Genomic DNA, 23377 nt, shown 5'->3' with positions numbered 1-23377 from the left:
ATTGGTTGTTAACCTTGGTGAAGCATTTCACAAACAGCGTCAAGAAAGTTATGTTAGCATTGCTGGTTTGGTGTGTACGTTGAGAAGTTGGTGTAGATGCTGGCGATGAAGAAGCTTGTAGTAGACAGTTAGTTGAACGTATTCATCTATATATAATAGAGAGAGAGAGAGAGAAGCTTCACAAATGTTTGGGTGTCTATGGCATTGAGTTCAAGTCTGTATCAAGCATTTCATTGTGTTTTTAAGCACAATAATTTCTGGTACTCGTTTTATTGACCCTAAAGAGATAAAAAGCAAAGCTAGCTTGGCAAGATTTGAGTTCAAAACAGAGGAACAAAACTATACACTATTATGGATTTACTTTGTCATCCTTCCAATTTCAGCAGTTTCCATCTGCTTTGTCATGAAAAATAGAAGAAACAGAAAAGCATTTTTATACTTTAAAAGTAATATTCAGTTAATGTAAAAACACAGAAGAATGAAATTAGTTTAAGTCACTAATGCCTATAAGAAAGTTAAGTATATGTAGGCTTGCTGTAATCTTCAAAATTGAAACCAGGGCTAACAGGAGTAGAAACTGAGATAAAAGGAACTGAAACTGAGACCCATTTGAGTAATTTTAATCTTCTTTTCTTTTCCAATGTCTTCCTGTTTTTCTTCAAGCTTTCACAGCAAGGCCTTTGCATATTGAGGTCCAGATTCACAGTTTTTTCTCTTTTTTCTGTATTTGTAATCAGGTTTTACATTTCTAGTTTTATATCTTTTACATTTACATTATCCTTCTCTTTGACATGAATTATTTGTTAAAAAGGTAATACTGACCAGCCCATGAACAAACCATACATACATTCTTCAAAATTGGTTTTATCTATCCCAAGCAATGTTTTTGGAAATAAAAATAAAATTTCAAGCCTAGGAAAATGCAAAGAGTTTTTGTAACTGCTGGTAGCATTGACAAAAATCTGGTATTATCACATTGTAAGAGCTTTTTCTATTCCAGTCAGGTAGAGTTACAAAATTCCTTTAGCTGTGATACATGAACTGTGTATATGTGAAAAACTTGAAAATTTTCTCTGTAAATGCTTCAATATCAAATGGTTATATGCCAACAGCTGTTTGGAAGAAATTGTACACAATGTATGAACCACAGCCAATGCCAACAAGATCCTGTCCAAGTTTGGTTTTACATTGGGCAAAACCGTTGTTCTTGCCTTTTTGTTTCATGCCGACAAAATTTGTATTACAGTTATCTCAAAATCCAACAAGTCTTGACACCAATATGTGTTTGATAGTAACTGAGATTAAAACATCAGTCAAGATCTCAGCCATCTTACCTGGCTGCAGTCCCACTGGAGAGTGGTTTCTTGAGAAGCTTCTTCTAAAGCCTCAAGCCTCAATACATTACTCTTTACTCTTTTACTTGTTTCATTCATTTGACTGTGGCCATGCTGGAGCAACGCCTTTAGTGGAGCAAATCAACCCCAGGACTTATTCTTTGTAAGCCTAGTACTTATTCCATTGGTGTCTATTGCTGAACCACTAGTTACGGGGACATAAACACACCAGCATCGGTTATCAAGCGATGTTGGGGGTACAAACACAGACACACAAACACATATATATACATATATACGACAGGCTTCTTTCAGTTTCTGTCTACCAAATCCACTCACAAGGCTTTGGTCAACCCGAGGCTATAGTAGAAGACACTTACCCAAGGTGCCACACTGTGGAACTGAACCTGGAACCATGTGGTTGGTATGCAAGTTACTTACCACACAGCCACTCCTGCACCTATTGTTCAAGAAATTTGATTAATGGAAATTGTATGGAAGTCCATGATGTGTGTGTGTGTGTGTGTGTGTGTGTGTGTGTTGTTTATTCATGTAGGTATGTATGTATATTGTTATGTATGTATGTATGTTTTGTATGTATGTTGTGTATGTGTGTATGTATGTATGTTCTTGTCCACATCAGTATTTAGCTTCTTTTTTGTTTATATTCCATAACTTAGCAGTTTGGCAAAAAGTGATCATACAAAACAAGTAACAAGCTTTCAGAAATAAGTACCTAGGTCAATATGATCAAATGAACCATTAAAAACTGTGCTCCCACATTACCACAGTTAAATGACTGTAATCAGTAAAAGTATAAGAATATAAAATAATATTCAAAAGTTTCATTTGTACCTCCTCACCAAGAATATAGTATTGAATAATGGTAGGTATCATTTAAAAATGTTTGCATTTTGAAGCATCCATAGAAGTTGTCACAAAATTTGTTCTTGTTAGGTCTTTAGCAAGCTCACATTTCACCATTGGTGAAATTGCATTCACATTTTGTCTGCTCTGTATAGACTCAAAAAGTTCTGCTGCAAAATTTGAGGAATGATGGGATGTCTTCAAACACAAGTCCTGAAAAATGGTATGAATATGGTACCTTTAGAAGCCATGAGAACTTTTAGTTCAGTTATTTAAAAAAAAAGAAAAAAAAGATGATGATGAACTAGCAACAAACATTACTTTGTGCCTTCAATATCCCATCTATCTCAATGTAGCAGAAAGGACTTTGGGAAACAGTAGTCATATTTAACCATGTCTACACAAAACTTAATTAGAAAAGGGTAATCATCCTAAAGATCTTTTATGCTCTTTTCAGCATAGTAAAAATTAGGAAAAAATGAATTTGATTAATGTTAAAATAAGTAAAAAATTTTAATGAATCAATGTGACAATAAATTTCAGAAACAAGCAGAAATATAAAATATGGTGTAAGACCAGTTGATCACTACACATTTGTATGACTTTAAATTTAGAAAAGAGAGGAAAACATACACAGGTCTCTCCTTTCTTCATACATTAAAGACTAACTAACATCAAGGTCTTGTGTCTTTGTTATCAATGCAGGTTAAAAATCATAAAAGAAAATTTTTCCAGATTTCCAAAAAACCAGGACAGAATTTCAAACTTTGTTAATTTGAGTCAAACTGGGAGATATGGCAAGCCTAACAATATGTCATTTCCTAAATTCATCTTCCCCTGAAGTAAATTTTATAAACTGCTCATTAATGACTTATACTGTTAAGAAATCATTTCTACTTTGAATATAAAAAGATACTTTGATCTACATTGAATAATGTTACCAAATTTATTCATAGATGAGGAATAATTGATGGTTTGGCTATCAAACATTATTTCCTGTTGGACGAAGGATTGACAAATGAAGAGTAAAACTTGTTTGGCTCTGTTTATTCCTCTTAGGATTTAGTTTCTTTTAAAATTCCTCCTAAGAATTTTGGTACTGTTGTATAGTAAGATGCTGTGTTGCAAGCCTTTCCAATCTGTGAGAATTTGACATTAAAATGATGTGTGTATGTGCATGTGCGAGCAACAGAGGGAAAGAGAGAGAGAGGACGAAGGATTGACAAATGAAGAATAAAACTTGTTTGGCTCTATTTATTCCTACTAAGATGCTGTGGTGCAAGCCTTTCAAATCCTTGAGAGTTTGTGTGTGTGAGTGAGTGACAGAGAGAGAGAGAGAGAGAGAGAGAGAGAGAGAGAGTGTGTTCAAAATACTGGAAAATATTAACCATTTTGCATTTCTTAAAAGACTTATCTTGATTTCTTCATTTTTCAGATTGGCCGCGTAATTACTTTATACGATATGGTCGACATAATGGATTCATCTTTTACTGTCTACGGTATTTTCTCCTTCTCAATTGGCAGCACAACTTGTTTATAACTGAAAGAGAATTCTTAACTTTGATATGCCTTCTTTTTACACACAAAGAAGAAAAACAGTACCAACGTTATCCATTAACTCCAACTTCACGATGTATCACCATTAATAATTGGATGCAGGTTACATTGATTCACTTCTATTTTTGTTTGTTATGTATTTATAAACTAAAACACAACTGAATATCCCTTACACTTAGCTATAATTTAGAGCTAAATACCATTAGGATGAACACTCCACTGGTGTAAGCAGTGTAGACACTATTCCTGTTAGCTGGTTGAAATAGCTTTAAAGAAAGAACAAAAATTGCAATCGGAGAATTCTTTAAACTTCTTAGAGCCATGGAAGCTCTACTAAACTATTCAAAACAGTTTACAATTTTCAAAGAGACAGGTTATGTATATAGGAATCAGTTTCAAAAGATTCTACTCAAACTAGATTCAATCACCTTCCCCTTTCCATATCCCAAACTCACCCATATCCCTTCAATTTACAAGATATTTTCTATCCCAGTTATGTATTTATTGTATCACAACAAATGAATGCTATCTTTAAATACCATCTTGCTTGGCCATGTGACCAAAAAGTTATGAGGTAAAATAACTGTATTTCCTGTGTGAATGTTTTCTTTCTAACACATGCTTAATATCTAATCTTCACCTTACTGATGCTGCCAGTAAGGTGAAGGTTGGCAGTGAGTATAGCAATGAATTCAGTTTACAAGTAGGAGTTCATCAAGGCTCAGTTCTCAACCCTCTCCTGTTTATCTTAGTCCTCAGGCAATTCAAGACCAGCTGTCCCTGGGAGCTCTTCTATGCTGATGACCTTGTTTTTATAGCTGAATCACTACCTGATCTAGAGAAGAAATTTTAGGTGTGGAAACAAGGTCTGGAATCTAAGAACCTTAGAGTTCATTTAGCAAAAACCAAACCAATGTCCTAGTAAGTAGGAAAACAGACAAATCACAAGTCCCTTCTGGGAGATGGCCCTGCTCAATATGTAAGAAGGTTGTTGGTAGAAACTCCATACATTGTACCTAGTGCAAGATTTGGACACATAAGAGATGTAGTGGTACCACACGAAGATTAATGGAGGATATAGTCTTTGTGTGTGGCACATGTGCAGGTACAAAAAGTGCTAAAAATGCGCAGACAACAGGCTCCCTCAAATACTTGGTGGGATTTTTAGAAATAGACGATAGCTTCTGTTACCTAGGAGACCAAGTTAGCAGTAGTGGAAGAAGTTTGGAAAGTGTAGTTACTAGAATAAGAATGGGCTGGGCAAAATTCAGAGAGCTTCTACCTTTGTTAGTAACTAAAAACCTCTCCCGCAGAGTAAAAGGCAGGTTGTATGATGCCTGTGTATGGTCAGCTATGTTATATGGCAGTGAAACATGGACTTTGACTACAAAGGACTTGCAAAGGCTTAGAAATGAACTAGCATGCTCCACTAGATGGGTAATGTCTGTGCATGCATGACTGAGTGTAAATGATTTAAGAGGAAAAACATCGGATGTTGTGTGCAAGAGAGAAGACTGTGCTGGTTTGGTTATGTGATGCATATGGATGAGGACAGCAGTGTAAAAATGTGCTGAGCTCTAATTGTGAAGGGTACTTGTTGAAGGGGTAGACCCAAGAAGACATGGGACGAAGTGGTGAGAAAGGATTGTAAGAACGACCGTGCGAACCCAAAAGGAGAAATGGTGACGAATGGAAAAACAGGACTCCTTTTATTTAAACGCGTCATACGGTCGAACACAAAAATATATCAAATGATATATATATATGTTATACTTCGATAACATAGGGAATTCATAAATGGCCAGTAAAGGAAGACGATAGAACACAACCGATAGAAGATGAATAACAGTAATATTTATTGTAGCGTTATAATGTATGTCTGTGTGTGAGTGTGAATGCGACATAATGAAAACATAATAAAAGACAGGCCGTCGTATAAAGAAAAGAGTGTGTGTAAGTGATACATGTATGTGTATGCGTGAGATACAGCAGATAGAAAGAGTCAGTAACACATATAAGAATTTGCCAGTTTGTTGAGTACACAATAGGAACAGTCTGTATGTAAGAAGTTGAGGCGTGTGTGGCAGAGCGATCACTCGTCGTGATGTTAGGGCTTCCATGCCGAGCCGGGTTCTTGAGTACAGACGTTCGTCGCAGGCTATGCTCTTGGCTGTTATTTCGTGGTGAAGATGAATCACACAAACAGAATCGAAGAGAGATGTGCCACGGTTACTGTTTGGTAGCTTGTGCACGTGGAAAGTCGTGTTGACAATGTTGGCGATGCTGGTGGCGAATCTTGTAGTTCGTAGCTGAAGTGGTGTTGACGCTGGCGGCAACGATGGTGGTAGTCGTAGAAATCATGTTGCTGATGGCGACATCGGTGGTAGTCGTAGTTGTACGAAGCTGTTGGTTGTTGTCGCTGGCTGCTGCTGCTGTGTGGTACACGGAACAGATCTCTAAGAGAAACTAAACCGAGACCCCTTAGCTGGGTATAATTTGGTCTATTTAAAGCAAAATAGGGGCTCCAGAGAGGTATTAGAAAAACACTATCACGTGACCTTATTAGGAGCTGTGATTGGTCAGTTTGTGTTCTGGCGGGAACGGTACGAAGCAGTTGCCGCTTCAAATAATAATTAGTCACGTGATGACAGGGAAATATGTTGAAACATTGAAGTCACTAGCAACCTTTTCCTTGTAGAAGTTTAATAAGCATGTACCCTACTGAAAAGTATTGAACAGTCCTTCAGTTTAATGTTAAATTGTTTTATATATAACTTGACAGGAAATAAATATTAATGTGTATGTATATCTGTATGTATGTACATACATACATAGAACTTCTGACTGAGACACAACATGTCAAAACACCAGCGTCCCAGAATTCTGTGCACCAATGAGCATCGAATACACTTGTCGTAAAACGGAAAAGTTATTCTTCTGGTCTGAACCAGTCTAGATGTCTTAAGAATCAATATTCTTTTAATTCTTTTATCTTTTACTTGTTTCAATTATTAGACAGTGGCTATGCTGGCCCCAGTACTTTTTTTTTAAGCCTGGCACTTTGTCTATCAGACTCTTTTGCTGAACCCCTAAGTTACGGGGATGTAAACACACCAATACCAGTTGTCAAATAGTAGTGGGAAACAAGCACTCACACACACGCGCACACACATATATATGTTTTAAATCTCTGAGCGAGAGAAATGCAGTAACAGTACTGGATAGTAATGTTTTTATGCCAACATAACGTAGTAGTCCTGTAAAGGATAATGTTACTGTTGTTTTAGTCCCAGGAGAACATCTTTTCCAGCTGGCTAACAATACATAAGGGTAGAGATAACATCCAGAAACCTAGGTCTGTGAGTATCATGTAAGGCTAGAGATCGGAGCGATAACCTCCCTTGCAAATGCTATATATGGATATAGATGGTGTGTTGTTAGCCAGCTGGAAAAGATGTTTTCCTGGGGCTAAAACAGCAGTAATATCGTTCTTTACAGGACTGCCATGTTATGTTGGCATATAAACATTACTATATATATATGTACAGGGGTTGGACAAAATAATGGAAACACCATAAAATTTCAAACAAATTTATTTTAATATGGGGTAGGCCTGCCTTTGGCAGTAATTACAACTTGAATTCTATGAGGTATGGACTTGTACAAAGTTTGAATTGTTTCCAAAGGAATTTTTGTTCATTCTTCAGCTGAAACAGTCTCCAGCTCTTGTGATGATGCTAGAGGATATCGACTCCTTACTTGTTCTTCTAAAATGCACCATAAATGTTCAATAATATTGAGATCTGGGGACTGGTGGCCAGATAAGATGTTCAACGTCACTAGAATGTTCCTCATACCATTCAGTAACGACTTTAGCTGTGTGAATTGATGCATTATCATCCTGAAAGATTGCGTTTCCCTCTGGAAACAGTTCTGCAACCATAGGATGAATTTGATCAGATAAAATGCTTGAATCGTCTTGACTATTAATTCTTTCATGAAGGGGAAACTATTGGGCTGGCGGATTTCCAAGATATAGCCCCTAGATCATCACAGATTCTCCTCCATGTTTAACAGTGGAAGAAGGCAGTCTAGGTCAAATGCTTCTTTTGACTGTCTTCACACGTATACTTGGCCGGTGGTCGGAAATAAGGTAAAGAATGACTCGTCTGAGAAAATAACATTCTTCCACTGCTCTAGGGACCAATTCTGTAGGTTTTTACTCCACTCTAAATGCTTTGCAACGTTTACTTTTGAAAGTAGTGGTTTTCTGATTGCAGCCCACCCATGAAATCCAGCTTTGTGCAGCTCCTGGCGAATAATTTTTGTGGAAACTGGGTTCTTGAAGTGGTCATTAAGCTCTGCAGTAACTTTGGGAGCTGTACTTTTGTGATCCTTTCTAACAATTCACATAAAAGTCTGACAGTCCCTAACTGAAAGTCTTGGTTTTCTTCCGGAGTTTTGTTTTGACAAGGAGGTTTTACTTCTTTCTCAAAGGCTGTCATTACTTTCGAGACAGTACTTCTTGATACACCAAACATTTCAGCTGTTGTTTGTTATGCTAGCATCTGCCATACAAGCACCAACAATTTGATTTCTTTGAAAGTCTGATAGATGTGTCATTTTAATGAATTTTAATTACCTTTTTCTGATGATATCTGAAAAGAAACAGCAATTTTAGCAAAGCATATTAAGCAACACTAATAATAAATCAAAAAACAAAGAAATAAACAAGCTTTTCAAGGTTTTATAAATATTTCAAAATTATGATGCTATCATACTAGGTGTTTCCATTATTCTGTCCAACACCTGTATATATCTTAATATATAAATCTGAAGTTGTGTGTTTGTGTGAAGCCTTTTTGAATGTTTATAGAAATCCACATTTTCCACTTTTTCGTAAAAATTTTTACATCAATGGAATTTTCTCGATGTGAACTTTCCAGTGCAGTAATTAGATTTTTAAAATTCCGTTTACTTTGTGTGATTTAAGGGAGATTTGGCTGTTGTTTCTAGCAACTTTTATATTTCATCCCTTCTACCTGGAACGCCATTCTTACACATGCGCTCAACATAAAAATATAGAGAGTAAGAGTTAAAGAGGGAGAGGGAGAGAGAGAAAGTGATACATACAACGTCATAGATTAAACTTTCATCTCAGTGTTCTTTACCTATTTTTCATAACATAGATACGTAAAAACACACACAACCACACATACTTGACCCGTGACAACAACATACACATTGCTCTCAATCTCTATTCATTTCTCCCCTTCTTCCTCTCTCGCTCTCTGTGCAAGTAAACACAATCATTCACATCGTGGTATATTTACAAAACATTGATGGCATAACTAGAGTTGTATCCCCCAACTTTGGAAGGTCATAACTTTCATAAAAATGAATATTTTTTTAATGAAATTTTCTATGCATATATTATTTATTATGTAGATTCCAAATATACAAGAATTTTCGGTGAAAGTGTTTTGGAAGGGGGTGGGGTACAATATTCGGAAATTCCACTTAAATTCTTCTTAACTTCCAGGAAAATGAATATTTTTTCATGAAATTTTGTACAAATGTACCTTGATGTATGTACATTTCAAGCATGTAGGAATTTTGAAGGAAACAACTGCAGGTTATTTTTGAGAAGTGTTCCCCACTCGGTGGTGTTTCGGAGCAAGTTGTCCATATTTGTTTCATTTTTCTCTATTATGTGCTTATGTGCATCCTTAGATTTCTAATGAAGTAATAGGCAGTGAAGAGAAGCAGTCATAAGAAAACTTTTAACTACCCCTATTCCTTTCTCTCCCCCTCTCTACCTCTTCCTCTCTCGTTCTCTCAAAAGCATACATTCAGTAAAATATAACTCATGTTCGTCAATGTTTTGTAAATTTACCACGATTTTCACTAGGGTGTTAGGGTTAGGGTTTTAGGGTCAGGGTTAGGGTTTAGAATTAATGTTATGGTTACGTTTTTTAGGGTCAGGGTTAGGGTTAGGGTTTAGGGTTAGTGTTAGGATTAGGTTTAGGATTAGGGTTGCGTAATCGTGCGGGTGTTAATCTGAAAAATTACAGATATGTGAAAAGTACCGACCCTGCCATCTATTATAACTTTTGTTGTTCTGTTTAATATATACATAGATTATGCCTCCAAAGAAGAGAGTTTGCTGGGGAAAGACAGCAACCGGTTTAAAATGACAGCCACAGACTGCAGCAATTCACCACATTCCAGTAGCTACTTTGAACATAATGCAAAATGGTGCATCAACACCTTCTGCCCAATCTGATAGAATTCTGGCAAAACTGTTTAGCAACAGATTGTCAGCAATTGCTTCATCACAAATTGCCATCCTAGCTCCTGTGAAAAGGGATTACCCTGCTATGTGTAATCAGGGCAGCGCAAAAAGTTGTTTTGCACAAGCATTTCTATAGCCAATTACACGGATGAAATTTACGTATGCTTAATAATTTTACGCAAAACAGCTTTCAGACTTTCCCTATTAATTTCATCGTCTTTTGAATTATGAACATATTTACATCATAAGGGTTTTTTCGTTGTAAGGCTTTCTTTTTTAGTTTTTAGCAAGACTTATCATAGATGGCATAATAAGTCACACCCGGACAAGGTCGGGTTATACTGCTAGTATATATATACATGTATATATATAGATATATATATATATATATATATATATATATATATGTGTGTATATATATATATATATATATATATATATATATATATATATATATATATATATCTATATATATATACGTATATATATATATATCATCATCATCATCATCATCATCATCATCATCATCATCATCATCATCATCGTTTAACGTCCGCTTTCCATGCTAGCATGGGTTGGACGATTTGACTGAGGACTGGTGAAACCAGATGGCAACACCAGGCTCCAATCTAATTTGGCAGAGTTTCTACAGCTGGATGCCCTTCCTAACGCCAACCACTCAGAGAGTGTAGTGGGTGCTTTTACGTGTCACCCACACGAAAACGGCCACGCTCGAAATGGTGTCTTTTATGTGCCACCCGCACAAGCCAGTCCAGGGGCACTGGCAACGATCTTACTTGGCTTGCCGGGTCTTCTCACGCACAGCACATTTCCAAAGGTATATATATATATATATATATATATATATATATATATATATATATATATATATATATATACGTATATATATATATATATATATATATATATATATATATATATATATATATATATATATATATGTATATGTTTGTGTACATGTGTGTCTGTGTTTGTACCCCTACCATCGCTTGACAACCAATGTTACTATGTTTACATCCCCTTAACTTAGCCGTTTGGCAAAACAAACCAGTAGAATAAGTACTAGGCTTACAAAGAATAAATCCTGGAGTCAATTTCTCTGACTAAAGGCAGTACAACAGCATGGCCAGTGTCACATGACCGAAACAAGTAAAACAATAAGAAACTATACTATTTTAATCCTGAAGAATGCCAAGTATCTCTGCTAGTATATATATATATATATATATATATATATATATATATATATATATATATATATATATATATATATACACAGGTATGTCGTATTTTCCGTTTGTTGTCTTTTTATTGAATCAATAATTATCTATAATGCAGAAAGTGGAGTTACTGCAGAAACTTGATTGTGGTGTGTCTGTGCAGTGGTTCACTGAAGAGTATGATGTTGGAACAAAGTTTTATAGTGAGAGATGATCACAAACTAATGACAAATTGTAAAACACTACTTAGGGCAAAAAATGAAGATCTTGACTGTGTGATGATAGGATCGATTTGATAAAGAAGAAGGAAACATATGCCCCTGAATGGGTTGTTGGTTATGGCACAAGCTAGAATATATCATAAAGAATTGAACATTGAAGGAGTGTCAATATTCAGAAGGTTGGCTGCAGAAATTTAAGAAGCATCATGGTGTAAAATGTCTCAAAATCTTAGGTGAAAAAGCTTCTGCTGATTATGAAGCTGTAGAAAATTGCATAGATGAATTTGCAAAATCATATCTCATGAAAACCTTTCTCCTGAACAGATTTACAATGCTGATAAAACAGCTATGTACTGGTGCTACGTTCCAAGAAAATTTTTTAACAACAGCAGATGAGACAGCATCAGCAGGTTTTAAGGATGCTAAGGAAAGGTTAACTGTCCTTGGAGGTGTTAATGCAGCGGGCACACACAAGGTGAAGTTGGCAGTCATTGGAAAAAACTAATGTCTGAGAGGCATGGTTAATTTACCTGTGCATTATTATGCAAACAAGAAAGCATGAGTAACCCAAGAAATATTTTCTGACTGGTTCAATAATCATTTTGTACCAGCAGCATGAGCTCATTACAGGCAAACTGGACTGGAAGAAAACTGAAATTTTATTGTTCCTAGACAACTGCTCTGCACATCCTGCTGAATTTCTTGTGAAAAGTAATGTTTTTGGCATTTACTTACCTCCCAATCTGACATCTGTTTTACAGCCTTGTGACCTAGGAGTTTTATGCTCCAGCCATGCCAACCTCTCCTTCATTGGACACTAAACTCTACTTGCGAAGACCTGTTGTGGCAAGTGAAATCAAAATCGTAATTGAACCATACTCGATGACTGACACTTGTGCCAGTGGAGCACTAACAGCACTGTCTGAGCATGTTCATTGCCAGAACAGCTGTCTGGCTTCTGTGCTAGTGGCCCGTAAATAGCACCATTAGAGCGTAATCGTTACCAGCATTGTCTTCTAGCACTTGTGCTGGTGGCATGTTAGAAAATCATTCGAACGAGGTCGTTGCCAGTGCCGCTGGACTGGCTCCCATGCAGGTGGCACGTAAAAAACACCTTTTTGAGCGTGGCCGTTGCCAATATCTTGTGACTGGCCCTTGTGCCGGTGGCACGTAAAAACACCCACTACACTCTCGGAGTGGTTGGTGTTAGGAAGGGCATCCAGCTGTAGAAACTCCGCCAGATCAGATTGGAGCTTGGTGCAGCCTGCTGGCTTGCCAGTCCCCAGTGAAATCGTCCAACCCATGCTAGCATGGAAAGCGGACGTTAAACGACGACGATGATGATGATGATGAAGAGCAACTATAAAAATAATTTTATGAGCTGTGTGTTTGATGCTGTCAACAAAGGAGTAAGAATGCAAGACTACTTAAGAGAGTTCACTGTTAAGAATGCCATCTACTCAGTTGTGAATGCTTGGACTGATGTTGATAAATCAGCAGTAACAAATGCCTGGCACAGAATTTGGCCAATAACAATGTTTTATGAAAGCGACCCTATAGATAATGAGTTCAGAGGATTTTGTGTCACTAACGAGAAGATGCAATCAAAACTCATAACTTATGCCAAAAGTTTATTGTGTGGAAGTCTAAGTGATCTAGAATTGGACACTGAAGAAATGCTAAACATTGACAATGTTGCACCTCTTGTGCATTCCTTGAGTGAAGGAGAAATTGCTGAAATAGTGTTAAATACAGATAAGAATGAAGACAGTAGTAATGATGACATGGAGAACACAGGTGAAAAAATTCCTATTGATGATATGGTGAAAATTTGTGATCAATTAATAGTTGGCCTTGAACAACGTGCATTTATCAGTGAGCAACAAACTATGGGAGTTTACTCAGAAACATTGCTTAGACAGAAACCTATGCTAATGAGACAGATGACACTTGAAGAAGTCTTTAAAAATTTCCTCTCTCGTAGTGCTATTTCATTACCTGAGAATCCTGTTGCTGGCCCATCATCAGACATTTGCCTGCAACCTGATGACAATGCTGGTGACACTGACAGATCCTGTTCTACAAATTAATGGTAGCTACATATTTAGCCTAGTTTGAACCAATTTATGGCTATAGCATATGAATAAACTGTAATACCATTTGTAGTCTTTCTTTATTCAAATTAGTGTGAATACTTATGTCTCTCTACAGAAATATTATAGTAATAGCACCTGTACTTGTGGATCATGTATTTTTGTTTTAAATTACCCCACTGTATGCATTTTATTATTTAGGCTCTTAATTATCACACTATTTCATTTACCAGTACATTACTCTATAAATAAATCTTTATTTTTCCCACTGAATGTGAGTGTGTATACATGTGCTTTTGTTAGTGTAGTTGGACATCTGTTTTGATGTCTAGTTTATGATCTGGGGCAGCTGCCTTTTGTTCTGAAATCCTCAAAAATCGGAAATTCAGAACACAACTATCCCCAAGGGTTCCAGATAAAGGATTGTGTACCTGTATATATATGTGTATGTGTGTGTGTGTGTGTGTGTATATATATATATATATATATATATATATATATATATATAATAAGTATACATACGCCCTATGCACACACACACACATTTAAACACCAGATTCGCTCCCATTGCATTCCATATTTGATTTTATCAAAAATTTAGGGTTGTTTTCTTTGCTCTTTCTTTTTAACTATGATTAATCATTTTGATAATTCCACTCATCACTGTAATTTTTGATTACTTAAAATTTTGAAGGCTAATACATCATCAAGTATGTTAAGGTTTTCTTGACTATTTTCCCCTTGTCATTCTCTCACATGCACATAACATGCACATATATTTATTATCTATTTGATGTATTTCAGGATATTTTCCATCATGCCTATGGATACCTTGGAACGTTGCTCTTTCTAACTGAAGAATTTCCTAGACCTGCTACTCTTTTTTCTGGCTCCACTTGGGTTGTTTATTATTGGTGTTTCTGTTCAGAAAGTAAGTACCCACCTGATCACCAGTTACCTTTGCAGAGCTGGGAGCATTGCTAGCATACCAGACGAAATACTTAGTAACATTTCTTCTGCTCTTTATATTTTCAGTTCAAATCCTGCTGAGATCAACTTTGTCTCTCATTCTTTTTAGGTCAATAAAATGAAGTACCATACAAGTACTGGGATTGATGTAGTCAACCAACCCCTTCCTGCTAAAATTGCTGGCATTGTGCTAAAATTTAAAAAACTATTAGCAGCAGCAGCTACACTATTAGTATTGTTTTGTAAAGAACAAGAATATGATGTGTTAGATTTTCTATGCTAATATGTATAACATGCAGCCAGGATTTTAAATCAATCCAACTGGAGCTGTCAACAGCAAGAGCACTGATATTCTTTTATTATTTTCAGTCATTGGACTGCTCCCTACCACCAGTTTTTGTTTTAATCTGGTATTTAATTCATTGAATAGTTAAGTTACTTTTTGACATAAAGGTAACTTAATCACTTCAATAATTCAATAAATAAAGGGACACAACTCATTTTACAACTCTGCACAATACAAAACCACAACATATTAAAATATAAACACGCGCACACACACACACACTTGATAGGCTTTCTTTATACGATGGGTTTTTACACAGGTTCATCTACCAAATTGCACTGACAGGCAGAACTGAAGCAACAGTAGAAGATGCTTAGCCCAAGGTATTGAATTTGAAACTTGATTGTGAACTGAACTTCTTAATCACTCAGCTATATGTGGATCATAATAATAATAGTAATACTAATGGTTTTAAATTTTGGCAGAAGGCCAGCAGTTTTAGAGGCAGGGAGCGAGCCTATTACAATAACCCAAGTGCTCAAACGGTACTTATTTTGTTGACCTAAAAGAATGAAGTCAAGTTGATCTCAGCAATATTTGAACTCAGAATGAATGAATCAGAAGAAATAGCGCTAGTCATATTATCCAATGTTCTAACGGTTCTGACAATGATGACAACAACAATACCCCATGACCAAGAAGTACTGGGCTGGCATCTGATGAGGTTAAGTTGTGTCTCATTGCCAGGAAGGGTTTTTAGCTTTGGTTGTTGGCTCTCCTGCTGATAGTATCACACAAAAAAAATACTTGTGGGAAGGGAAACCCTTACAAACCTAACACATTAATAAACTGCTGCAAAATAATGATTCAAATAATGACATAAATAGTATTAAAACCAGAGGTGAAAGTACTTTGCTCAACACGAGCCTCATAGTACAGAGTGGGCCCAGTCATAACTCAGCTCCTGCTAACTATGAAAAGAAGTACAGTAAACAGGTAAATGCTGCTGTCATGGAGTGCTACTATGTGAGCAACCCAGTAAATGAAAATGGAGTTCTAGTAAGGGATTATTGACAAAGAATGTATAGTGATTGGAAAAGGAGAGGACTGTTTGAAACTACAGCGCAGAGGATTTGCAACCAGGAAAGAGCAATTTGAAAGAATGGATAGTTACATTAGGTTGAACTTGAAGCCATCGAGAGACAAACAAATGAAAGTATTAAGTGTGGTACAGGAGAATGAAGTAGAAATAGTGAAGCTGGATGATACTGTTCAAAGTAATGGATTTAAAATGGTAGCAAATGGAAATTTTGATGACATTAATGTATCTTTGATCAACATAATACAGATGCTGGTGGAGTGCTGAATGAGGATTGATCAAATAATAATTAATAGGGTGTTTGAATTAGTAAAATTCCCAACATATAGAATGTGCATGTGATTTCAACAATGCTGATTAGAGAAAATTGAACCAAAAAAAACAATGACAGTTAACAAAATTTTGGAGTATGAGAATACACAACATAACAAAAAGCAATAGAGTTATTAAGGCAGCAAGTAGTGTTGCTGTGGAAAACTCAAAAATAAAAGTCAATGAAAGAACAAGTAATACAAGAAATACAAAATAAAGACTTGTGGTGAAAATGAAGGATATAAGGAGATATAAATAAGCTTATTGCTGATGTATCAGTAATGAAAAGAAAGAGAAAATGTAAGCTTAGGAAAAGTTATAAATATGACATACTGAAGATAACAGTATGGTGTTGACTGGAAAGGACTGAATTTTGTAATTGAAGAACTGAAACAGCATGTTTTGGCAAAAAGAGGCAAAATTACAAGACCTGATCAAAGAGTGAAGCAGTAGAAACAAAATAGATTACTCCAAAATGATGAGAAGAAAATTTTATCAAGAAATAAATGGGGGATATCACACACAAAAGTGTTATATCAGAAGCAGAAGAAAGTCATATATTTTGGAGCAAGATATGGGGTTAGGAAGAATAGCAAAATGCTGTGGCTGAGTAGCAACAAAATTTGAAGGAGTTCTTGTCTACTGCAGGAAGAAATTAGAATTGAAAAGAAAATGTGCAACAAGTATGTGGGAATTATTTACAAACAAGATGAGGACAAATATCCGTAAAATGTAAATAATGTACATAATTCCTCATCTCTCAAATATAGAACTGAAGTATGTGGGAAGATGAGTAAAGCAGCTGGACCTGATGCTGTTGAGAAGTATTGGATAAAGAAGCTGGCAGGGTGCCGTAAAAGAAAAGCAGAACAGCTTAATGCACTGATCAATGGGAATGAAGAGATTCCTAAGTGGATAACTACTGGATAAACAATACTGTGTTTGGAGGATGCTTTAAAAAGGAATGCTGTGGATAATTACAGATGCATAATTATGCTTCCTGTTGATGTGGAAGCTGCTCACTGGAATGATTGCTGATGAAATGTATACGCTTCTTGATGATAATGGAATTTTCCCTTTATAGTAGAAGGGTTGTAAATGGATTTACTGGGGAACTAAAGACTATAGATAAAATGGTGATGAAAGATAATATGCAAAGGAAAACAAATTTGGTAATGACCTGGATAGATTACTGCAAGGTGTATGACACGACAACACATGGAGTTTTTTCAATAGAAAAGGTACAGTATGTCAGAAGACTAAGCTCACATCATACAAACAGAATGTAGGAATATTAAGAATCAAGAGGGAGATCTTTCAAGGAGACAGAGTGTCTCCTTTACTAGCTGTGCATGATTCCTTTAACATTGCTACAAAGAAAGTAACATCTGGATATGAGTTTAAGGAAAAACAGCAAAAGATCAGTCATATGTTATATAAGGATGATATCAAGCTGTTTGGTAAGGATGAAGCTTTAGTAACAGTTTATTGCTTTAGCAAGGACATCAAAATGGAATTTGATCCTAAAAAATGTAGAGTAATATTCTTAACGAGAGGGAAAAATCAACAGACTTGAAGGTAAAGAATTACCATCAGGAGAAAACATGAAGAGGCTTGATGATCCTGGGTATATATATATATCTATAAATACTTGGGCATGTGAAGGCATATGGCTCAGTGGTTAGAGCATTGAGCTTACGATCGTGAGGTTGTGAGTTCGAATCCCGGACCGGGCTGCATGTTGTATTCTTCAGCAAGGTACTTTATTTCACGTTGCTCCATTTCACTCAGCTGTAGAAATGAGTTGCGACGTCACTGGTGCCAAGCTATATCGGCTTTTGCCTTACTCTTGGATAACACTGGTGGCGTGGAAAGGGGAGGCTGGTATGCATGGGCGTCTGCTGGTCTTCCATAAACAAACTTGCCCGGACTTGTGCCTCAGAGGGTAACTTTCTAGGTGCAATCCCATGGTCAGTCACGACCGAAGGGGGTCTCAGCAACTTGAGCATATTGGAGGTGAATAAAGTGATGGAAAAAGAAATGAAGAAAAGGTTTCTGCAAGAATATCTCCAAAGACTTGAACTGGTGTTGTGGTCAAAACTGAATGGAAGAAATAAATTTCATGCAATCAATGTGTGGGCAATTGCATAACTGAAGTATGTTGCAAGTATTATCAATTATAGGGAAGAGGAGATGCAGAGGTTATAGCAAAAATTGAGAAAACTACTTACAATGCATGGAGCATTCCACCCCAAGAGCAATGCTGACAGGCTGTATCTAATCAGACACAAAGACTAATCAGTTATGAAAATTGTATATGCTCAGAAGAAAATAGTTTAGGGCTTCTATGTCAAGAGTGCCATAGAAGCCTTGCTGGTTCAGGTGAGAATATCTGATATACTCAGGACAGATATTTGCATGGAGACAGAGATGTGCAAAGAGAAATGAGTAAGGAAGATAAAAGAAAATGGAATGGAAAAAAGATATATGGGTAGTTTGCAAGGGATGTGAGCAGGAATACAGAAGCCTATGGAAGGTGGCATTGGCTAAGGAAGAGTGACTTGAAGCCAAAAACAGAAATACTTATCTGTGCAGTGCAGGAACAAGAACTTAAGACAAATTACATCAACTGCAGGATTGACAATATGGCAGAAAATGACAAGTGCAGGTTGTGCAGTGATAAGTGTTAGACTGTATGACTTGTTGCAAATGAATACATAAAGCTGTCCACAAAGGAATACAAAAGAAAACATGATAATGCATCAAGAATGATTGGAAGTTTGGAAGTTTTGAGACCAGTATGGATTGGATAAGCAAAGACATGGTATTGGCAAACCCCAGAAGGAGTAATCAGGAATGACAAGGTGAAGATACTGTTGGATGTAATGAGCCAATATCATCATCATCATTTAATGTCTGCTCTCCATGCTGGCATGGGTTAGACAGTTTGACTGGAGCTTGATGAGTTGGAGAGCTGCACCAGGTTCAATCATGAAATTGAACAACAAAAGCCAAATATTAATAAAGAGGGGAAAAAAAACCCTTTTTAACAATAGATATTGCATGTTCTAGTATTAACAGAGTATTGGGAAAAGGAATGATGCAGGTCAGATATGATGGTTTGAAGTGGAAGGTAAAATGCTGTGGCCATTGAAGAAGGTGAGTGTTGTAGCTGGTGCTATGCTCGAAGCTCACAAGCTGGATTGGAAAGATAAGTGTAAATGTGAAGATTAAGTGTCTACAGAAAACAGCATTGCTTAGAACTGTGAGAATCCTCTGCAGAATTCTTGAAATTTGAATGAAGAGTGTTATCTTAGTTGTGGACAGCTTGGCATGTTACATTACCTAGCGACGTTGCTGTGTTAAACAACAGCAGCAGAAACAGCAGGAGTAGTAGTAGTATTTGCATGAGCATTTGTTTTTAGTATAGACATGAGGATATATATTATTATTATTTAAGCCTAGGTCAATTCTGATCAAGCAGACCTATGATCAAAAACATTCTAGCCATGATCATCTTGTCTTTTTTCTATGTGCAAAGAACACAGGACCAAATTATCCAATATCTTCTTTTCTTAGACAGTAGAGTGTGATTTGTGGTAATTAGCTTGCTAATTCCAGCAGATGATTGAGCAACCATATAGAGGCATCCTTGTTGGCTCAATAGACACAAAATAGCACTTGGCTGAGGAAGAGATTTAGCTGATATGATTGACTCTGACTTGCTTGCTTTATCAAACTCTGGAATGGTAAAAGTAAAGTGCTTCTCCAATAATGATAATGATTTGTAGCCTGGGCACATGGTTACAATGCTTAGCCTAGGCACATGACCAAAATTTTTGAGGACTGGATGTAGTCAGTTGATCAAGTGCTACTTCTCCTACACCATACATAGGGTATCTGACTAGTGTATTTTATGGATACTAGAAGGATAAATGTAAAGGTGGTTGTAGTTTGCTAACTGTAAAAATAGCAGTAATACTTGGGCCACATCAGTTTGCTTGAAGCATTTGCAACATGTAAATGTTATAAATATTTTTAAGAAGACTAAAGTAATGCAGGAGAGAAATTAGGCAAAATATGTACAGTGATACCAACAGAAAAAGACAAGATGTTTTATCACCCAGCACAAGTTGTTTAATGCTTCTATTTTATTTTAGGAAAGATTTCCCCCTTATCAAATATAAGATAGGAAATTATCCAAGAGTTCAGAGTATTATTTTCCCCTTAGTTCAATGATACAAACTTCATATTTTAAAGTGATCTAAAAAGTGATTTAAAATTTCATATTAATTTATGTTCCAATAACCAGCTTAATAATGATTAAGTTATTTTACTAAATTTGTCATTATTTTCAAAATTACTTGAAACAAAGGCAGTTTATTTCAACAGAAATATAGTAAAAAGAAAAAAAGGGTTAAGGGACTAAAATTGACCTGGATGATTTCAGAAAAGTTCTTGTGTGTTAATTGTTATTTTCCTGATTATTGAAACTTAAAATTAAATATTTATGCTGTGTGTGTGTGTGTGTGTGTGTGTGTGTGTGTGTGTGTGTGTGTGTGTGTGTGTGTACTTGTGTGTGTAAATACAAGGGTTAGCTGTAAAGTTCATAGGCCAACCAAAGTACTCCATAGAATGTAACCAAATGAGATTTTTTTTCAAACATAGACCCCCTTGTAGACTACACACTTCTTTCATTGGTGTTGCAATGATTGGATCCCATTGGGGAAGAAGTTTTCATCCTGTTGGTAAAAAAATCCATTGACAGCAGATATGATATTGTAACTGCAATACTTGTTCCCAGTCAAGTATTTTTTCATGATAGTCAGATGGGGCCAAATCAGGAGAATGGGAAAGGTGATCAAACAGTTCAAAGGCACAGTCATGCACAGCAGCCATTGAAATCAAGAACTCATGTTCTGGAGCGTTGTCCTGATGAAACAAGACCACCTTCATCAGTTTTCCTGAGCATTTGGCCTTGATATCCTGTTGTAACTGCTTCAGCAAGTTGGCATAGTACTCTCTATTGATGATGTGGCTCTTTTGAAGATAGTCAATAAACACAATGCCTTTTGCATCCCAAAAATCTGAGGCCATCACCTTCCCTTGCAGATGAAACAACCTTGGCCTTCTTTGGAACAAGTGAGGAAGGGTGTTTCCACTGCATGGATTGTCTCTTTGTCTCTGGCTCAAAGTGATGAAGCCAACACTCATCTGGGTTAGGAAACATTCAAGGAGACCAGATGGATCTGCATCAAACAATGTCAGATTTTCCAGCAATGTGATCAGCCTAGTGTGTTTTTGATCAGGTGTCAGGAGATGTGGCACACACTGAGCAGAAACCTTCATCATGCCAAATTCATTGAACAGAATATTCTCAGCTATTTCATGGGATTTGCTAATAGCATTGGCTATTTGATTTATAGCCTGTCACCTGTCATTCATCACTAAATGGTGAATACAACCAATGATTTCCTCGGTGATGGCAGTTGCATGACGTCCAGACCTTAAATCGTCTTCAAGACTTGATAACACAATGATGCCAAATTTTGTCCATTTTCAAGAGACGTCGCTACTAATTACTTTTGAAGATTTCTTTGAACAGTCAGATGTCAGTTTACCTGGAGAAGAAACAATGCATTTATTAATAAGAAGAATTGAAATTAATGCATGCAAAGTTTCACAGCTCTAGCATCACTACTTCATAGTCAGCCAATGAACTTTTCAGCCCACTTTTATAGATACATGATATATATATATGTATGTATGTATGTGTGTGTATATGTATGTGTGTATATATATATATAAGAATTTATTTTTCGTAATGACATAAAAAACCAAGGCTGTGTGCATTATAGAACATTTATAAATAGAAGGTCTCTCCCCCCCCCCCCTCTCTCTCTCTCTCTCTCTCTCTCTCTCTCTCTCTCTCTCTCTCTCTGTCTATATATATATATATATATATATATATATATATATATATGTAAATGTATGTGTATATATATTGTTTTTCTTTCTCATTTAGACTCCCCTGCACAATTAAACAGTGAACAGCGCAAGCTTTTTGAAGAAACAAGACACAAATTGAATGACATCATTTATGAGAAGCGTCACATGATAAAGTGTCTGGTGGATGGTGTTTTCCCATTTGATGATTGATAATATTTGGTCATCAATGACTAGTCCACGCATTTTTGAACTTTAATAGGGTTCGGTTTTTCTTGGGGTGAGTTGAAGGCACATAAAGATAATGCTCTGTTGTCATCATCATCATCTTCATTGTTGTTAACTAAATATTTATGCTCTGTGTTTGCGTGTGTGTGTGTGTGTGTGTGTATGTATGTACCCCATCCCATCCCTTACACCTTCTATCCTCATATCCCACCTCTACCCTGTCACATATACTCCACCTCTACCCTACCCTTTCCCTACCCACATGCCCCACCTCTACCCCCACCCTCAGCCTAACCCACACCCCACCCGTGCTTTCCCCACTCTCACCTACCCCACCTCCCAACATCATCACACCATACCACACTACACCATACCACACACACATCACAACACACCACCACGCATGCACCAGCACTGACCAATTCCCATCCCCACGTTTTCACACATATGCATACGCACACACACACACACGTCAAGATCACCAGCCCTCTTTCACACGCACATATGTACTCTCTTACACATATGCGCACCTTCATTTTGGGATCACTACAACTTTGTTATCTCCCCTACTACTTTGTTATCTCCCCTTCTTCTTAGCTCTTCTGTGTGACCCTTCTGTCCAGCATTCGCTATGATAGATCGCTAACCACTACGCACATTTTTTTCTCTGCTTGTTTCTTTCTGTGTTCTTTTCTGTGGAAGAGCATAGGCTCGAAACATTAAAGACTTTTTCAATTCCTGAGCGTTATACTAATACATCTGTTTGTTTTCTACACCACCTGTCTTCGTCTTTTGTTTTTTTTTGTGAATTCTCCCTATATATATATATATATATATATATATATATATATATATATATATATATATATATATTGAAATTTATAGAAAAACAAAAGATGAAGACAGGTGTATGAACAATAAGCAGTGTA

At 36.5% G+C, this 23377-nt stretch overlaps 1 protein-coding gene across 3 annotated transcripts in view; it reads left to right on the top strand.

Annotated features, from left to right (window-relative positions):
* LOC106877133 (uncharacterized) overlaps positions 1 to 22547 on the top strand; it is a 50916-nt gene extending 28369 nt beyond the window's left edge. For all 3 annotated transcript variants that reach the window (XM_014925937.3, XM_014925938.3, XM_014925936.3), the window contains exons 6-8: positions 3637 to 3860; positions 14413 to 14539; positions 22300 to 22547. In XM_014925937.3, coding sequence (XP_014781423.1) covers positions 3637 to 3860; positions 14413 to 14539; positions 22300 to 22433 — 485 coding nt within the window. In that variant the 3' untranslated portion in view covers positions 22434 to 22547. The remainder of the gene's footprint in view (positions 1 to 3636; positions 3861 to 14412; positions 14540 to 22299) is intronic.
* The last annotated feature ends 830 nt before the right edge of the window (positions 22548 to 23377 follow it).

Source organism: Octopus bimaculoides, chromosome 9, assembly GCF_046866305.1.
Source record: "Octopus bimaculoides isolate indiv1 chromosome 9, ASM4686630v1, whole genome shotgun sequence".
NCBI lineage: Eukaryota > Metazoa > Mollusca > Cephalopoda > Octopoda > Octopodidae > Octopus > Octopus bimaculoides.
Note: the sequence above shows the minus strand (reverse complement) of the source record. Positions and strands in the feature narration are given on the sequence as shown.